Source organism: Neovison vison, chromosome 12, assembly GCF_020171115.1.
Source record: "Neovison vison isolate M4711 chromosome 12, ASM_NN_V1, whole genome shotgun sequence".
NCBI lineage: Eukaryota > Metazoa > Chordata > Mammalia > Carnivora > Mustelidae > Neogale > Neogale vison.
In genome coordinates this window covers 67,980,123-67,993,252 of record NC_058102.1, presented here as the reverse complement: position 1 = coordinate 67,993,252, position 13,130 = coordinate 67,980,123, and the positions used below count along the sequence as shown (strand labels likewise).

The 13,130-nt window shown below is 38.0% G+C and overlaps 2 protein-coding genes across 5 annotated transcripts in view; one reads left to right on the top strand and one right to left on the bottom strand.

Annotated features, from left to right (window-relative positions):
* The window catches only part of INTS13 (integrator complex subunit 13), a 30,189-nt gene extending 18,211 nt beyond the window's left edge, over positions 1 to 11,978 (bottom strand). For both annotated transcript variants that reach the window (XM_044228616.1, XM_044228617.1), the window contains exons 1-6: positions 11,439 to 11,978; positions 10,238 to 10,474; positions 8,164 to 8,238; positions 3,047 to 3,249; positions 2,595 to 2,675; positions 1,248 to 1,338 (exon numbers count right to left, since the gene is read on the bottom strand). In XM_044228616.1, the coding sequence (XP_044084551.1) occupies positions 1,248 to 1,338; positions 2,595 to 2,675; positions 3,047 to 3,249; positions 8,164 to 8,238; positions 10,238 to 10,462 (675 nt within the window). In that variant the 5' untranslated portion in view covers positions 10,463 to 10,474; positions 11,439 to 11,978. The remainder of the gene's footprint in view (positions 1 to 1,247; positions 1,339 to 2,594; positions 2,676 to 3,046; positions 3,250 to 8,163; positions 8,239 to 10,237; positions 10,475 to 11,438) is intronic.
* Positions 11,979 to 12,109: 131 nt separating this feature from the next.
* The window catches only part of FGFR1OP2 (FGFR1 oncogene partner 2), a 30,900-nt gene continuing 29,879 nt past the window's right edge, over positions 12,110 to 13,130 (top strand). For 2 of the 3 annotated variants that reach the window (XM_044228618.1, XM_044228619.1), the window contains exon 1: positions 12,110 to 12,400. The gene's annotated coding sequence lies outside the window, so the exon portion shown is untranslated. The remainder of the gene's footprint in view (positions 12,401 to 13,130) is intronic. The other variant, XM_044228621.1, reaches the window with a different exon arrangement.

Genomic DNA, 13,130 nt, shown 5'->3' with positions numbered 1-13,130 from the left:
TAGAAAAAATAAAAAGACCCATAAATTAACTATGATCATTATTTTAGCAAAAATTTTCATACACTCATTCAACAGATAAATACTAAGAACTTACTATATTATGTGCCAGAAACTGAACTATTAGAAGATGTAGCAAATAGGCAAAGTCTTTGTTCTCTTGAAACTTAAGAGTGGACTAGTCTTTGATTTAAATATTTATCTTAGTTTATAGTTTTTACTTCTATTTATCTATATGCAAAATGATTTGAAATGGCCGAGAGAAATACTATAGAAAACAATTAATTTGTGGAGAGGAAAAAGCCCTGTAACTAAAATTACTTATTATAATAAAGAAGTGGAAATTGCCATAAACGTCATATTTCATCACCAATAAATGCAATCAGGCTACCAAAAGTTACTTACAGCAAGATTATATAAGCCTTCACTCAGTCCAGGGTATAATATTTAGTGTAAATAAATTTTTAGTTATCACAAAATAAAGCCAACATGCAGCCACATTATCAAAAGAGGCAGAAAAACGTTTAAAAAAAAAGGGAGAGGCTTTCACTGGAAATCACCTAAAAACACAATGATAGAGTTACTGACCTAAAAATACCACTTAACTATCGAACACTTGGGTAAGGTAATACTTCCCATGTTTATATAAATTAAGGCTAAATGAAAAACCAGAACATAAGAACATACACATTTAATATAACTATATAAATCCATACATCTATTTTCTAAACACAACACTGATGGAGAATATTATGTGATACAATCTATTTAAAAATCAGCAGACTCATCTTTTCCCTTTAAAATTGTTCAAATTTATTTAAAAAGTAAAACCAAGATTAAAAATTAGTTTTAGCTTTGTCCTCTGGACACGTAAAATTAATTTTATTGGAGTCTATTTTTGTTAAAAAGTATATTGCCTTTCTAATGATGAAAAATAGATTTTTATACAATAAAAAGTCATTAAAGCAACTGAAATCCATTACAGTAACTGAAATTTTAGGAACAATATAGACTATGTATGGTTTTGCAACACATTTAAACTTCAACAGGCAAGCAAAACAGAAAGCATTTTAACATCTATGATTGTAACATAAAGAATCAACCTAAGTGTTTTGCCACAGAGATTGCTCTGAAACTCTAAAGATCTTGGCAGAAAATGTTGGCAATGTGATCATTTTTATGCTAACCCTTCTCAGTGCTTCTTATTAATAAATAACAGTGATCTGTCCTTGCATTACTTCCGCACTTACCTCCTTTTTAGGACGATCAGATACAAGGCTGTCTTCACCAACTGCGTAAGTATGGATCAAGACCAGCTCACACTTCTGAATCTGCATGAGACTTAAAGAGAAACTTCTTACTTAGAATATAAGAATACACAGTATGTAAAGAATCCAGGTTGGTAAACTATTGAAAGTTTAATATATCAAAACAGTATATCTCTATAATTGAATATTGCTGTTAACATAAAAGCTAAATATTTAGAAAAATCACATAATTGCTGTACTAATACGAATATGAATTTACTACAAATGCAAAAATGATACTTTCTTGTGTGTTTGAAAAATAAAGGAAAATGTCTTGTAATCAGGAATAATTTTTAATAGATAACCGCCACAGAGAAAATGAATATATTGTGTATTTGTTTCTCTTTTACTAATGATTTTTGGGGCCCCTGGGTGGCTCAGTGGGTTAAAGCCTCTGCTTTCGGCTCAGGTCATGATCCCAAGGTCCTGGGATGGAGCGCCGCAACGGGCTCTCTGCTCAGCAGGGAGCCTGCTTCCCTTCCTCTCTGTCTGCCTGCCTCTCTGCCTACCTGGGATCTCTGGCTGTCAAATAAATAAATAAAATCTTAAAACAAAACAAAAACTAATAATTTTTAAGGACAAAAATTAGGTAATAATAATAGAAAATAATCCCACTCATTGACAATAATACCAGTACTCCAATTAAGAAAATTAGTAATAGTTCAATCAAATATAAACTCCACATTGCAACTGTCCTAAACATGTCTTTAATAGCTTTATTTACTTTTTTTTTTTTTTTTGTGAGTGGAGGGGAGGTGGTAGAAGAGGCAGAGGGAGAGAGAGAGAACCCTGAACCCTAAGCAGACCCCACGCTCAGTGCCAAGCCCAATGCAGGCCTTGATTTCATGACCCTGAGATCATGAACTGAGCCAAAACCAAGAATTAGACACTCAACCAACTAAGCCACCCAAGTGCCCCAGCTTTGATCCTTTTAAAAAATTCATACCATGCAATTAGTTATGTTTTGATTTGGTACATATTAAATAATCCTACCAACTACAAGTTTGTAACACAAAGTATGAGAGCAAGCCATCAAAATACGTATGCTTTATAAATGTATGTATTATTTTACCCTTTTGATCACCTTTCCTATCAAAAAAAATGTAAAATTTTAACATGAAAGAGAAAATGGAAAAATTTTCTGATCAAACATACATTTTTTGGCTAATTTGTAGAGCCAGTGGAGAATTCAAGGGAATGCTACCAATTACTGTTATAATCACTGGAATAATTATAATGAAACACAGGACTATAAAATGGAGTATTTATTTCACTTATGATCATACTCACTGATCTGAATTTGCAGCAAGCTTGTTATGCTCATGAATTGTTTCTTGGACACAGTCCTCAAGCATTCGTACATGACTATCACTATGGCATAAAAAAGAACAAACTTGAATATACAGTGAAAAAATTAAACACATTATTCAGCTGCAGTATCTTGTTATAAGCACTTAAAATTACTTCAATAAGAAATGTCTTTAGCATGTTCACTCACAATACCAAAGAATCAGCTGAAAAACTAATGAGAAAAAAAGTCAAATTAACCGATATGATGACAATCTAAGTAGATTTCACTGAAATGAGTATTTTAGAACTGGATAAATACGGCTTCAGTATTAGAAAGGCTACTTGAAATTTAGGCATAAACACTAACATGCTGTCCCTGTTTTTTCAAATAAAAACTGTAATAAGACATTAAAATTCCCTTAGTGAAAGAATTATTGTGATTAATGTCTCACCTTTTTGCATTAGTAATGCAAATTATTCGTCCTCTATTTCCAACACGTTCTGCATTTTCCATTAATAGAGTACGAGCCTCATGTTGGTATTCTGTAATTTTACACAGGGTTTCCACTGCTGCAACGAGACCATGCAGAATGCTGCAGCATTCTGGATCTGCTCGTGGATTAGGAGGCCCAACAGCAGCTAATGCTGCCATTAGCTGAAGAAAAAGAGAAAATGATTATGTGACAAGGAGTATGTACAAGTCAGACAAAGACATCACAAGAAAACTACAGCCAGTATATCTTACAAATATGGACACAAATAACCTCAACGAAATACCACCAAACCAAATTCAGCAACATATAAAAAGATTTATACACCATGACAAATTATACACCATGACTTACAGCCCAGGAATGCAAAGTTGATTTAACATCTGAAAATCAATTAACGTAAATACCAATAAAATTTTTCAAAAACCCCATGATCATCTTCATAAACACAGAAAAAGCATTTCACGAAATCCAGGACCTTTCATAATAAAAACAATCAACAAACTAGATATAGACAGGAACTTCCTCAAGCAGAAAATGGCACCAACGAAAAACCTACAGATGACATCATCCTTAATAGTGAAGATTGGACATATTCCCTCTATGATCAGGAGTAGAAGAAGGCTGTCTTCTCTCATCACTTCTATTCCACACTATATTGGAGGTCCTAGCCCAGGCAATTAAGAAAAAGAAATAAAAGGAATCCAGATTGGAAAGAAAGAAATAAAATTATCTCTATGTTGCAGATGACGTGATTTTTTTTTTTTTTAAAGATTTTTATTTATTTGGGGCGCCTGGGTGGCTCAGTGGGTTAAAACCTCTGCCTTCAGCTCAGGTCATGATCCCAGGGTCCTGGGATCGAGCCCCACATCGAGCTTGGCGGGGAGCATGCTTCCCCTTCTCTGTCTGCCTCTCTGCCTACTTGTGATCTCTGTCTGTCAAATAAATAAATAAAATCTTTAAAAAAAAAAAAATATTTTTATTAATTTGAAAAAGAGCGAGTGAGCACACAAGTAGGGGGAGCTGGAGAGGGAGATGGAGCCCTCTGGAGTCCTCTCTGCAGGGAGCCAATGCAGGGCTCGATACCAGGACCCTGGGATCATGACCTGAGCCAAAGGCAGATGCTTAACCAACTGAGCCACCCAGGCGCCCCTATATGATCTTGTATGTAGAAAATCATAAGGAATCCCCTAACAAACTATCAGAAATGATAAGCAAGTTTAGCAATTTGCAGGATACATAATCAGTAATAAAAAATAAAATTGTACTGCAACACATTTGCAATGAATAACCCAAAAATGTAGAAAACAATTCCATTTATAATAGCACAAAAAGAATAAAATCTCTGGGAAAAAATCAAAAAAAGAAATGCAAATTTTATACCCTGAGAACTACAAAACACTGTTGAAAGAAATGAAAGATCTAAATGAATGTAAAACATCCCATGTTCCTGGGTTGAAAGACTTAATATTGTTAAAATAGTAGCATTACTCAAACTCAACTACAATTAAAACTTAATCCATGTCAGAATCCCAGCTGATTTCTTTGTAGAAACTGACAAGGTGATTCTAAAATTAATATAGAATTGCAAGAATCAGAGAACAGCCAAAACAATCTTGAAAGAGAACAAACTGGAAGGACTTTGCTTGTATATGCATAGACACTCTGGAATGAGCCATAAAAAACTAATAGTGGTGGGGATAAACAGTAATTTGCTGGTAAATCAGCTCTCTCTCTGAAGTTGGGGGTGCAGGGAAGTCCTAACTTGTTTTTGCCAGTATGTATGGTTAAATAAAATACTCCCACCATGGCAGATTTCAAGCTTTACTGAACACAAAGTTGGTAGGAGTTGAACACATTCACCTGTCCCAAGTTGGTATAACCAGGGTCTAGCACACCACTAATTGGGTCAGGGGATGAAACGGAAAGTTTTCAAGGTCTACCTTTTACTACACATACAAATATGTATATGTGTACATAAGTACATGTGTATGTATATATGTAAACTTAATTTCTAAACTATGTAAGTATTACCTATTCATGAAAAGTAATCAGAAAAGAAAGAAAAAAAAAACTGTGTATAAATGACTATACAAAGTCCCTGGTACATAGGAGAAACTCAATTAAAAAAGTAGCTCGGGGCACCTGGGTGGCTCAGTGGGTTAAGCCTCTGCCTTCGGCTCAGGTCATGATCTCAGGGTCCTGGGATCAAGCCCCGCATCAAGCTCTCTGCTCAGTGGGGAGCCTGCTTCCCTTCCTCTCTCTCTCTCTGCCTACCTCTCTGCCTACTTGTGATCTTTGTCTGTCAAATAAATAAATAAAATCTTTAAAAAAAAAAAGTAGCTTTTTAGGGATGTTGTGGTCCTAGAGAAAGTAGCAGAAAGCAGGCTTAACTTTTGGAATCAGACAGAGATGGAATGAAATTCTGGCTATGCCTTTAAACACTGTAATCCTGGTCAATCTCTCCTAACCTAAAAGTGAAAATAATATAAGCTGTCCCATATTAGTGCAATACTTTCAAACTTTATTTAATTGAGCCTACAAAAACCAGACCCAAACGTCTGAACTCCAACAATTTTGGGTGATAAAATTTAAGATGTATAGGATAGAGTCATGTGCTGTAACAGAAAGAGCCCTGGTCCCAGGTATATAAGTCAAAACACCTCTGGCTCCCGTGGGCCTCTGTTCCTTCACCTGCACATGAAAGGAGTCGAAGCAAAGGATGTTTACAACCCTCCTAGCCCCAAAATTCATCTTCAGTCTACTTCACTTGTTACTCATGATTGTTCACAATAATTAGGGAAAGGTGTGACATGGTTAACCAAAGCTAAACATTAAATGTGTTAACACAAACAAGATTATACATAATGTATACAAAATGTCAATTATTTTATATAATCTTAAACACCAGTGATCTTCTATATAGTTGCCTTCCTAAGAGTTTCCCCTTCTGTTCACAATTTAAAAGCAATAAGCATGATACAATGTGCCTTCACATTCAGAAAGCAGAGGGAAGTAGCAATTCTCTTATCATTACTATACATACCATTATCAAATGCACAACTTTTATAGCACTGTAGAGGTGAAGTAAAGAAAACCTATACAAATTTGTACTGATTTTTATTCAGACACAACTAGAGAGGCTTCAGGCTTCCTTCATAGTACCTCTTAAAATAAGTAAAGCAAAAATACATGCCCTTTCAAAAAGAAAATGCAGAGAGAATGTACAGAGTCTTTACCATTATTTTTTAAAGTAAAGAAAGAATTAAGAATGCTCTGGAGTAATATAAATGCAAAGCCAAAACAATAAAAGCCCACTGCGTGAGTGTGTTACCTCAAAAGAATAAAAGATTAGATATGTTTACATATTACAACACTAATCACATTTTAAGACCAAACACTGTGATAAACACATTTTCTTTAAAAATGTTCCATTTACGGGACGCCGGGGTGGCTCAGTCAGTTAAGCTGCTGCCGTCAGCCCAGGTCAAGATCCCAGGGTCCTGGGATAGAGTCCTGCATCGGGCTCCTGCTTCTCTCTCTGCCTCTGCCTGCCACTCTGCTTGCTTGTGCACTCGTGTGCTTTCTCTGACCAGCAAATAAATAAATAAATAAATAATTTAAAAAAAAAAAAGTTCCATTTACAACATATTTAGATGAAATTATTTCCATTGAAGGATATCCATTAACAAAAAAACTTTAACATGAAATCATTCAAAAAATGTATTCAAATATTTCACTAATGCCTCTCATTCATATTCATCAGTAAAGAACCCAGGAAACTAAAGTCTGTCACCCAACTCAACAACAGCAAAGAACATAATCTATCACAAATCTCAATATCCTTAGACAAATAATGTTTAAAAACCATCAGGCCTAGAAAGCAGCTAGTTCAAACTAGAGCAAAAGACTATGCTCCAAGAAGTATTTCAAGCAAAAAACAAGCTGTTAAATTTCTCATACACTTATGATAAAAATACTAACTTTTTAAAAAAAGATTTTATTTATTTATTTATTATTTGACAGACAGAAATGACAAGCAGGTAGAGAGGCAGGCAGAGAGAGATGGGGAAGCAGGCTCCCCGCTGAGCAGAGAGCCCAATGCAGGACTCGATCCCAGGACCCTGAGATCATGACCTGAGCTGAAGGCAGAGGCTTAACCCACTGAGCCACCCAGGCACCCCTATATATTGACAAGTTTTATAGAGACATGAGGAAAAGCAGCAAGATACACATAAAATAAAGCAAATTAAGAAAAAAAGGAAATGGGGACGCCTGGGTGGCTCAGTTGTTTGGACGACTGCCTTCGGCTCAGGTCATGATCCTGGAGTCCCGGGATCGAGTCCCGCATCGGGCTCCCAGCTCCACGGGGAGCCTGCTTCTCTCTCTGACCTTCTCCTCGCTCATGCTCTCTCTCACTGTCTCTCTCTCAAATAAATAAATAAAATCTTTAAAAAAAAAAAAAAGAAAAAAGGAAATGATAAATTGAAGCAATAAACAAAAAGTTACACAAAAAAGGAAAAAATATGTAAGTCAAATCATTATGTGGTACACCTTAAACTTATACAGAGCTGTAAGTCAATGATATCTCAATAAAACCTAAAAAAGAGAAAGGATATACCCATATATACTACTTAGCTTAGCAGTAAATAACACTTTATATAGATATCATTGCAAATATGCAATTCTAAATTAACAAAAATTCTGATATAACAACACTGAGAAAATGACGGAAGGTAAGAGGGTAAGCATGGGTGACAAGAAAGCTAAAAGTTAAATTTTCATTAACAATAATGATTAAAAAATAAAGTTTAAATTGAGAACTCAATCAATAGCAGTAAAAACCATTATTGAGAAATACGGAAGTACATACTAGATGAGCTGGAGTTGAAAGTTTGCTTCTAGGAAGCGGGAAAAGACTGGAGTGAAGACAGCTGTTTTTCATTTAGTATTGTTTTAAAACTACAGGCAAATAGTATACTGATAAAAAGAAAAAATCTTTCAAATTGTTTTCCAAGAAACTATTACCACATTCAAATAATTTTCAGAAATGGCTACAGCTCAAAACCTAACCATACCTCCTGCAAATTTTGGTCTTCTTGAGTCCAAGAATTTAAAACATGTGCTCCAGAGTCACTCACAATGAAATTCACCTAACAGAGTTCAAAGACATAATTAGTATTCACATCCAATTCCACTCAATCATATCATATTTAATATGCAGTCTCTAGCACTGGCTTGTTGATTCATTCATTCACTTTATAATTCTAGAATGCCTAGTATATGCCAGGTGCTATCCTTGGCACTGGGGATTTGGGAATACAGCAACGAATAAAAGTTCTATCACTCACAATATGGGGCAAGTCAGGCATTTGGGGGCAGTGGTAAGATAGAGGGCAGTAATAGTAAGAATGCAAACAAGTAAATGCACAAGAGAATTTCAGTGAGTGATAAATGCTATGAAAACCAAATTGGTTAGCTGCTTTAGGTTCAGTGGTCAGAGAAGGGCTCTCCACAGAACTGGCAACTGACTGCAAACCAAATGACCAAAAGAAACCAGCCATAAATGGAGCTGGGGATAGAGAATTCCTGGTACAGCAAACAGCAAATGCATAGGCCTCTAAATGTGTACCCTCAGAAGAGTGAAAAGGTCCCAGCAGGCAAACGAGTGGGAGACAGGCTCAGAGAAACAGGTACTAGCCATACCACGAAAGGCACTGAATGTCAAAATAGTCCATCTGGACTTTATCCTAAAGTAAAAAGCAAACAAAAAAAAATACTACAGAGAAAAATGATAATAGATATATTAGAAGGATATATTAGAAAGTATATAAGATGATGGATGATTACTCCCTTTTGAAGGAGGGTAAGACTATTTCTTTCCCCTGGACTACATGATCTAATCCATGATCTTTTTTCTAACTATCCATGAAATATGAGTTTTGCATCCCTAATATATTTGGTAAGTAGTTTTCTCTCTGAAGTCTTCTCTAACAGGGACATATTCTACTAGCCATTTTAGTTATATTATCTCACTGAAATCTTACATCACAGAAAGAGGTGTTATGCTTACATGTGAGGAAGCTGAGGTTTGGAAAAATTAAGCAATATGGTCAAGGTCACAATGTGGTAGCTAATGATGCCAGAATTTGAACCAAAGCCTCCATCAGAAATTACTACTTATCTTCCCCTCATATCTTCCTTATGTTCTTTTACCCTACATCATGCACAATTTGCAGAGGGACTAAATACAATTTACATTTTAATTTGGAATATATCTGAATGTATTAGATTCTCTACGTTCAGCCTTACTGCCACTTTCCTGCCTGTGGTAGTCTAAGAGACTGGCTAGGTCTCAGCCTAGGCTGCTCCAAATGAGACAAAGCAAATCATCCACTTGTGGGTAACCAAATGACTCCCAAAATAAAACAGCTGAGATGATGAAACCTGAAGATAATTTTCATATTTGGAATCTATCAATCCTCAATCTCTCTTCTTATGGAAAAAAACAATTTCCACTTAGCATTCTTAAGAGCTTTTCTTGTAATAAGGCTAAATCCTGCAGCAATTTAGTGTGCATCCACTAAAACTATAAGCAGCCAGCCTGCTTAGGTTCAAATGCTAGTTTTGTCTCTAACTAGCTGTGTGCCTCAGGACAAGTTTCTTCTATTTACCTCAATTTCTAGATCTCCAACATGGCAATAATAAACAAAGCTGATATTCACATGATATCTACCAACACAATCTGACATTGCTTACACCCAACATCCCTTCTGCTTTGACCGGCAACGTTCTCAATGGTTATTCTCAATTCTATTCTGGTTATTATACACTTTGAATATTGTCCCAGTAATTACAGTAGATCCCTTACAGGACTGTTGTGAAAATTAAAGAAGTTAATAAATATGAAGCACTCTGGAAATGACTGGCACATGTAAATGTTCCATAACTGTTAGCTGTTATTATTGTTATTGGCCCTAATTAAATATAGATAGCATGTTAATCCCCCAAAAGAGTTCCACATACCACATTTTTTAAAGTAGTAAACAGCTGTAAGTCAAAACTATAGTAAATTCTTATGTAAAAAATATAACATACAGTTAAGTCCATCCCCCACCCCCAATGATGATTTTGCTTGTACTTCACACTCACCAGCTTTTTGAAAGGAAATATATCATACATTATTCTACAATATTCCATGGAAGATTCTACTGAACAAGTCCACAATGATTTAGATATGGGTGCCAAAGGGATGATTCCTTGGGTCCTATTCTTCACCAGCATATCAAACTCGACATGCTGTCTGCATGATTCTGCCATGTAAGGGCAGTGATCTACAACAAATACTGTTTTATGAGATTCAGAAAAAATCTTCATTTTTGTTTTAACCTGTAAGGGATAAAATATATTAGCCAAATGTCTCATGTATGACATTTAATATCCTTAAATTGCTCCTAATTAATGTTTTTTCCTCAAAAAGATTTTGTAGGGAACATGAATAATCAGTATTCAAAGAAATTTATCCAACAAAGGACAAGATTTAAGGAGGTCATGACCAGAAAGTAACTATCAATTGAAGGGATAAGCTACACCATAGTAAGCTGTCACTCTATCAGTCACAGGCAAAATTACAGTATATATATTTTTTGCTTTTTGAATAAACTTAAAATTGTCAGGAAAAAAATGTTTACAAATAACTGCACTTGATTCCCTTACGTAATACCAAACATAATCAATGACAAATACTCTTAAAATACACTTCTGATGATTCTTGCTAACTGACATCAATCACATATAAACCCTCAAACTAACCCAAGTCAGCAGTTTGGACTTCCCTCCAAAGTCTCAAGACTTCTGAATAAGGTTGAGGTGGGCCAGAATTAACAGGAAAGAGGAGTGACAGCAAAAGAAAAGCCCCCAAATAAACATGTCCTAAGACAACTGCATATCGGGTCTTCGCATTAGGAATAAGGACCCCAAATACAGTCTCCCCTTTAGCTTTTTGCAACACCACAGTAATTTATCATTTAGAACAGAAAAACTCAGTTGCTACCATCCACACTGCTGGGGAGGAGAAACTTTTAAACTTTTTCTTATAAAAACTCCCTTGCTTCGCTAATAAAACCTTACACTGAAAAGACAATCCACATTCAAAAAGCACATGGTAAGCAGAGCAAAAGTGTTCATTAAAACGAACTGACTTTCTACGATCTAGCTATTTTCTTCTGCTTTCAAACGCATTTCCCCTTCATGCAAACTCTTTGAGAAACCTAAACACACTCTGCTGGAGGGTGGGGGGTGGAAAGTACAAGGTGAGTGGATAGGGAAGACCTCAGGATCGAGGTTCGCTTACTTTCGTGCCTGGTCCTGCAGTGAAAACGAACAGAGGCTATGGACCACAGCCTCTCTGGAAAAGGCTGCTGGCTGGGTGGGGAGGGTCAGCGCACAGTCAGGAGTGTCTGGTACCAAAGACTGGGGACTATGCTTTCCCCGCTCATCTCCTAGCACACCGGTCCTTCCCAGGCTTCCTAAATGCAGGAGCGCGCGCGCGTGCGCGTGAACACAAACACTCACACACACTCGGACTCGCGCGTGCGCAAAGCCCTCTTCCTCAGCCCCGCCAAGCTGCCCTTCCCCCTCGGTGGGCCAGACGCCCAGCTCTCAGAACAGGAAGAGGGCGGAGCCAAGAAAAAAATGCCTCCGAACCCCAAGATTTTCTACCCGCTAATTTTCCCAATAACCCTTTGGGAAGATTGATCCGGGCGAACTCAGAGCCTCCCCAACAGCGAAGTACCAACCACAGCACCGGCTAAACCAGCCACGGCCCTTAAGCGCACGGCCCTCCCACCCGGCCTCCCCTTCTTCGCCTCTCCACCCAGGTCGGCTTCCCCTGGCAAAACTCGCGACACTTTGCGAGAAGGCAAGCAGAAGCCTGAGTAGATTGATGGGGAGGGACGTAGAAGGGAACCGCCTCCACCTCTCGCGCATGTCTGCGAGAAGCCTCGAATAAATTTCTTGGCTCTGCCTCCCCCACCACCCGGCAACGTGAGGCAGGAAATCTCGCGAGGTTTGAGGGCTCTGCGAGCTCTGGTCGCTGGCGATCAGTGGAGGTGTTCCTCCGGCCAGTGATGGGGCTGAGCTCCGCTGACCCCTGCAGCCGCCCCTCAACTGACAGTCCCTGCTGGGTTCTGCGTCTGCTGGCCGAAGAAGCTGAAGAGGCGAGAGGAGTCTCTTCCCTTGGGTGCTTAGGTTCCTGCTAGCAGAGGCTTTGAGTCGTAACGCCACAACTGACGGCTGCGAGGGATTGAGACCAGAGTAAGTGGAAATAAATCGAGGGACAAGAGCGGGCGTAGGGAGTTGAAGTTTCCTTTCCCAGGGCCGCCGTCGTTCTTCGCATCTCTGGAACTACTGGCCGCCCGCCGATTCCCTGGGCTCCTTTCCCGCTTCTTGGAGGGGTACTTCCTTTTCCCGGGCCCCAGCTGTAAAGCTCCTCTTTCCGGGTCTCTGAGGTACGGAAAGTTTCTTGAAGTCTGGCCCGAACCTTGTCTGGACGCATCTTCGTTTCTCTTTTGTTCCTGCCTAAACCCACCTGGGAGCTTACCATTGAGAGGAGGGAAGAGGGACCCTATCGGTTTTCAGTTTTCAGCTTTGCAGCATATTTCATGGATGGAACTATTCCCTCTTTCTTGAAACTGCCTTCCAGGGAATGCTGCTGTTCTCCTGGCTTTCTTCCTGATTTTTTTCTGTATCCCATTTCTGATAATGGTACCAGTATCTATTCTCCTGTCCCAATGGAAACCTTTATCCTGGGTTCTGCATTTCCACTCGCTCTGCTCTATATTATTCCTTCTTTCACCAGAATTATTGCAGTTGCCCAACACCCCCCCCACACACACACACTGGTTTCTCCACCATCATCCTTCCATAGAGATATTATCCTAAAATGTTTATATCACTCCTTTCCTTAAACTTTTCCCCTAACTCTATGCCTAATGGAATTCAGTCTTAATTGGTAAGCATGATATGCTTCAGGATCTTTAACTAT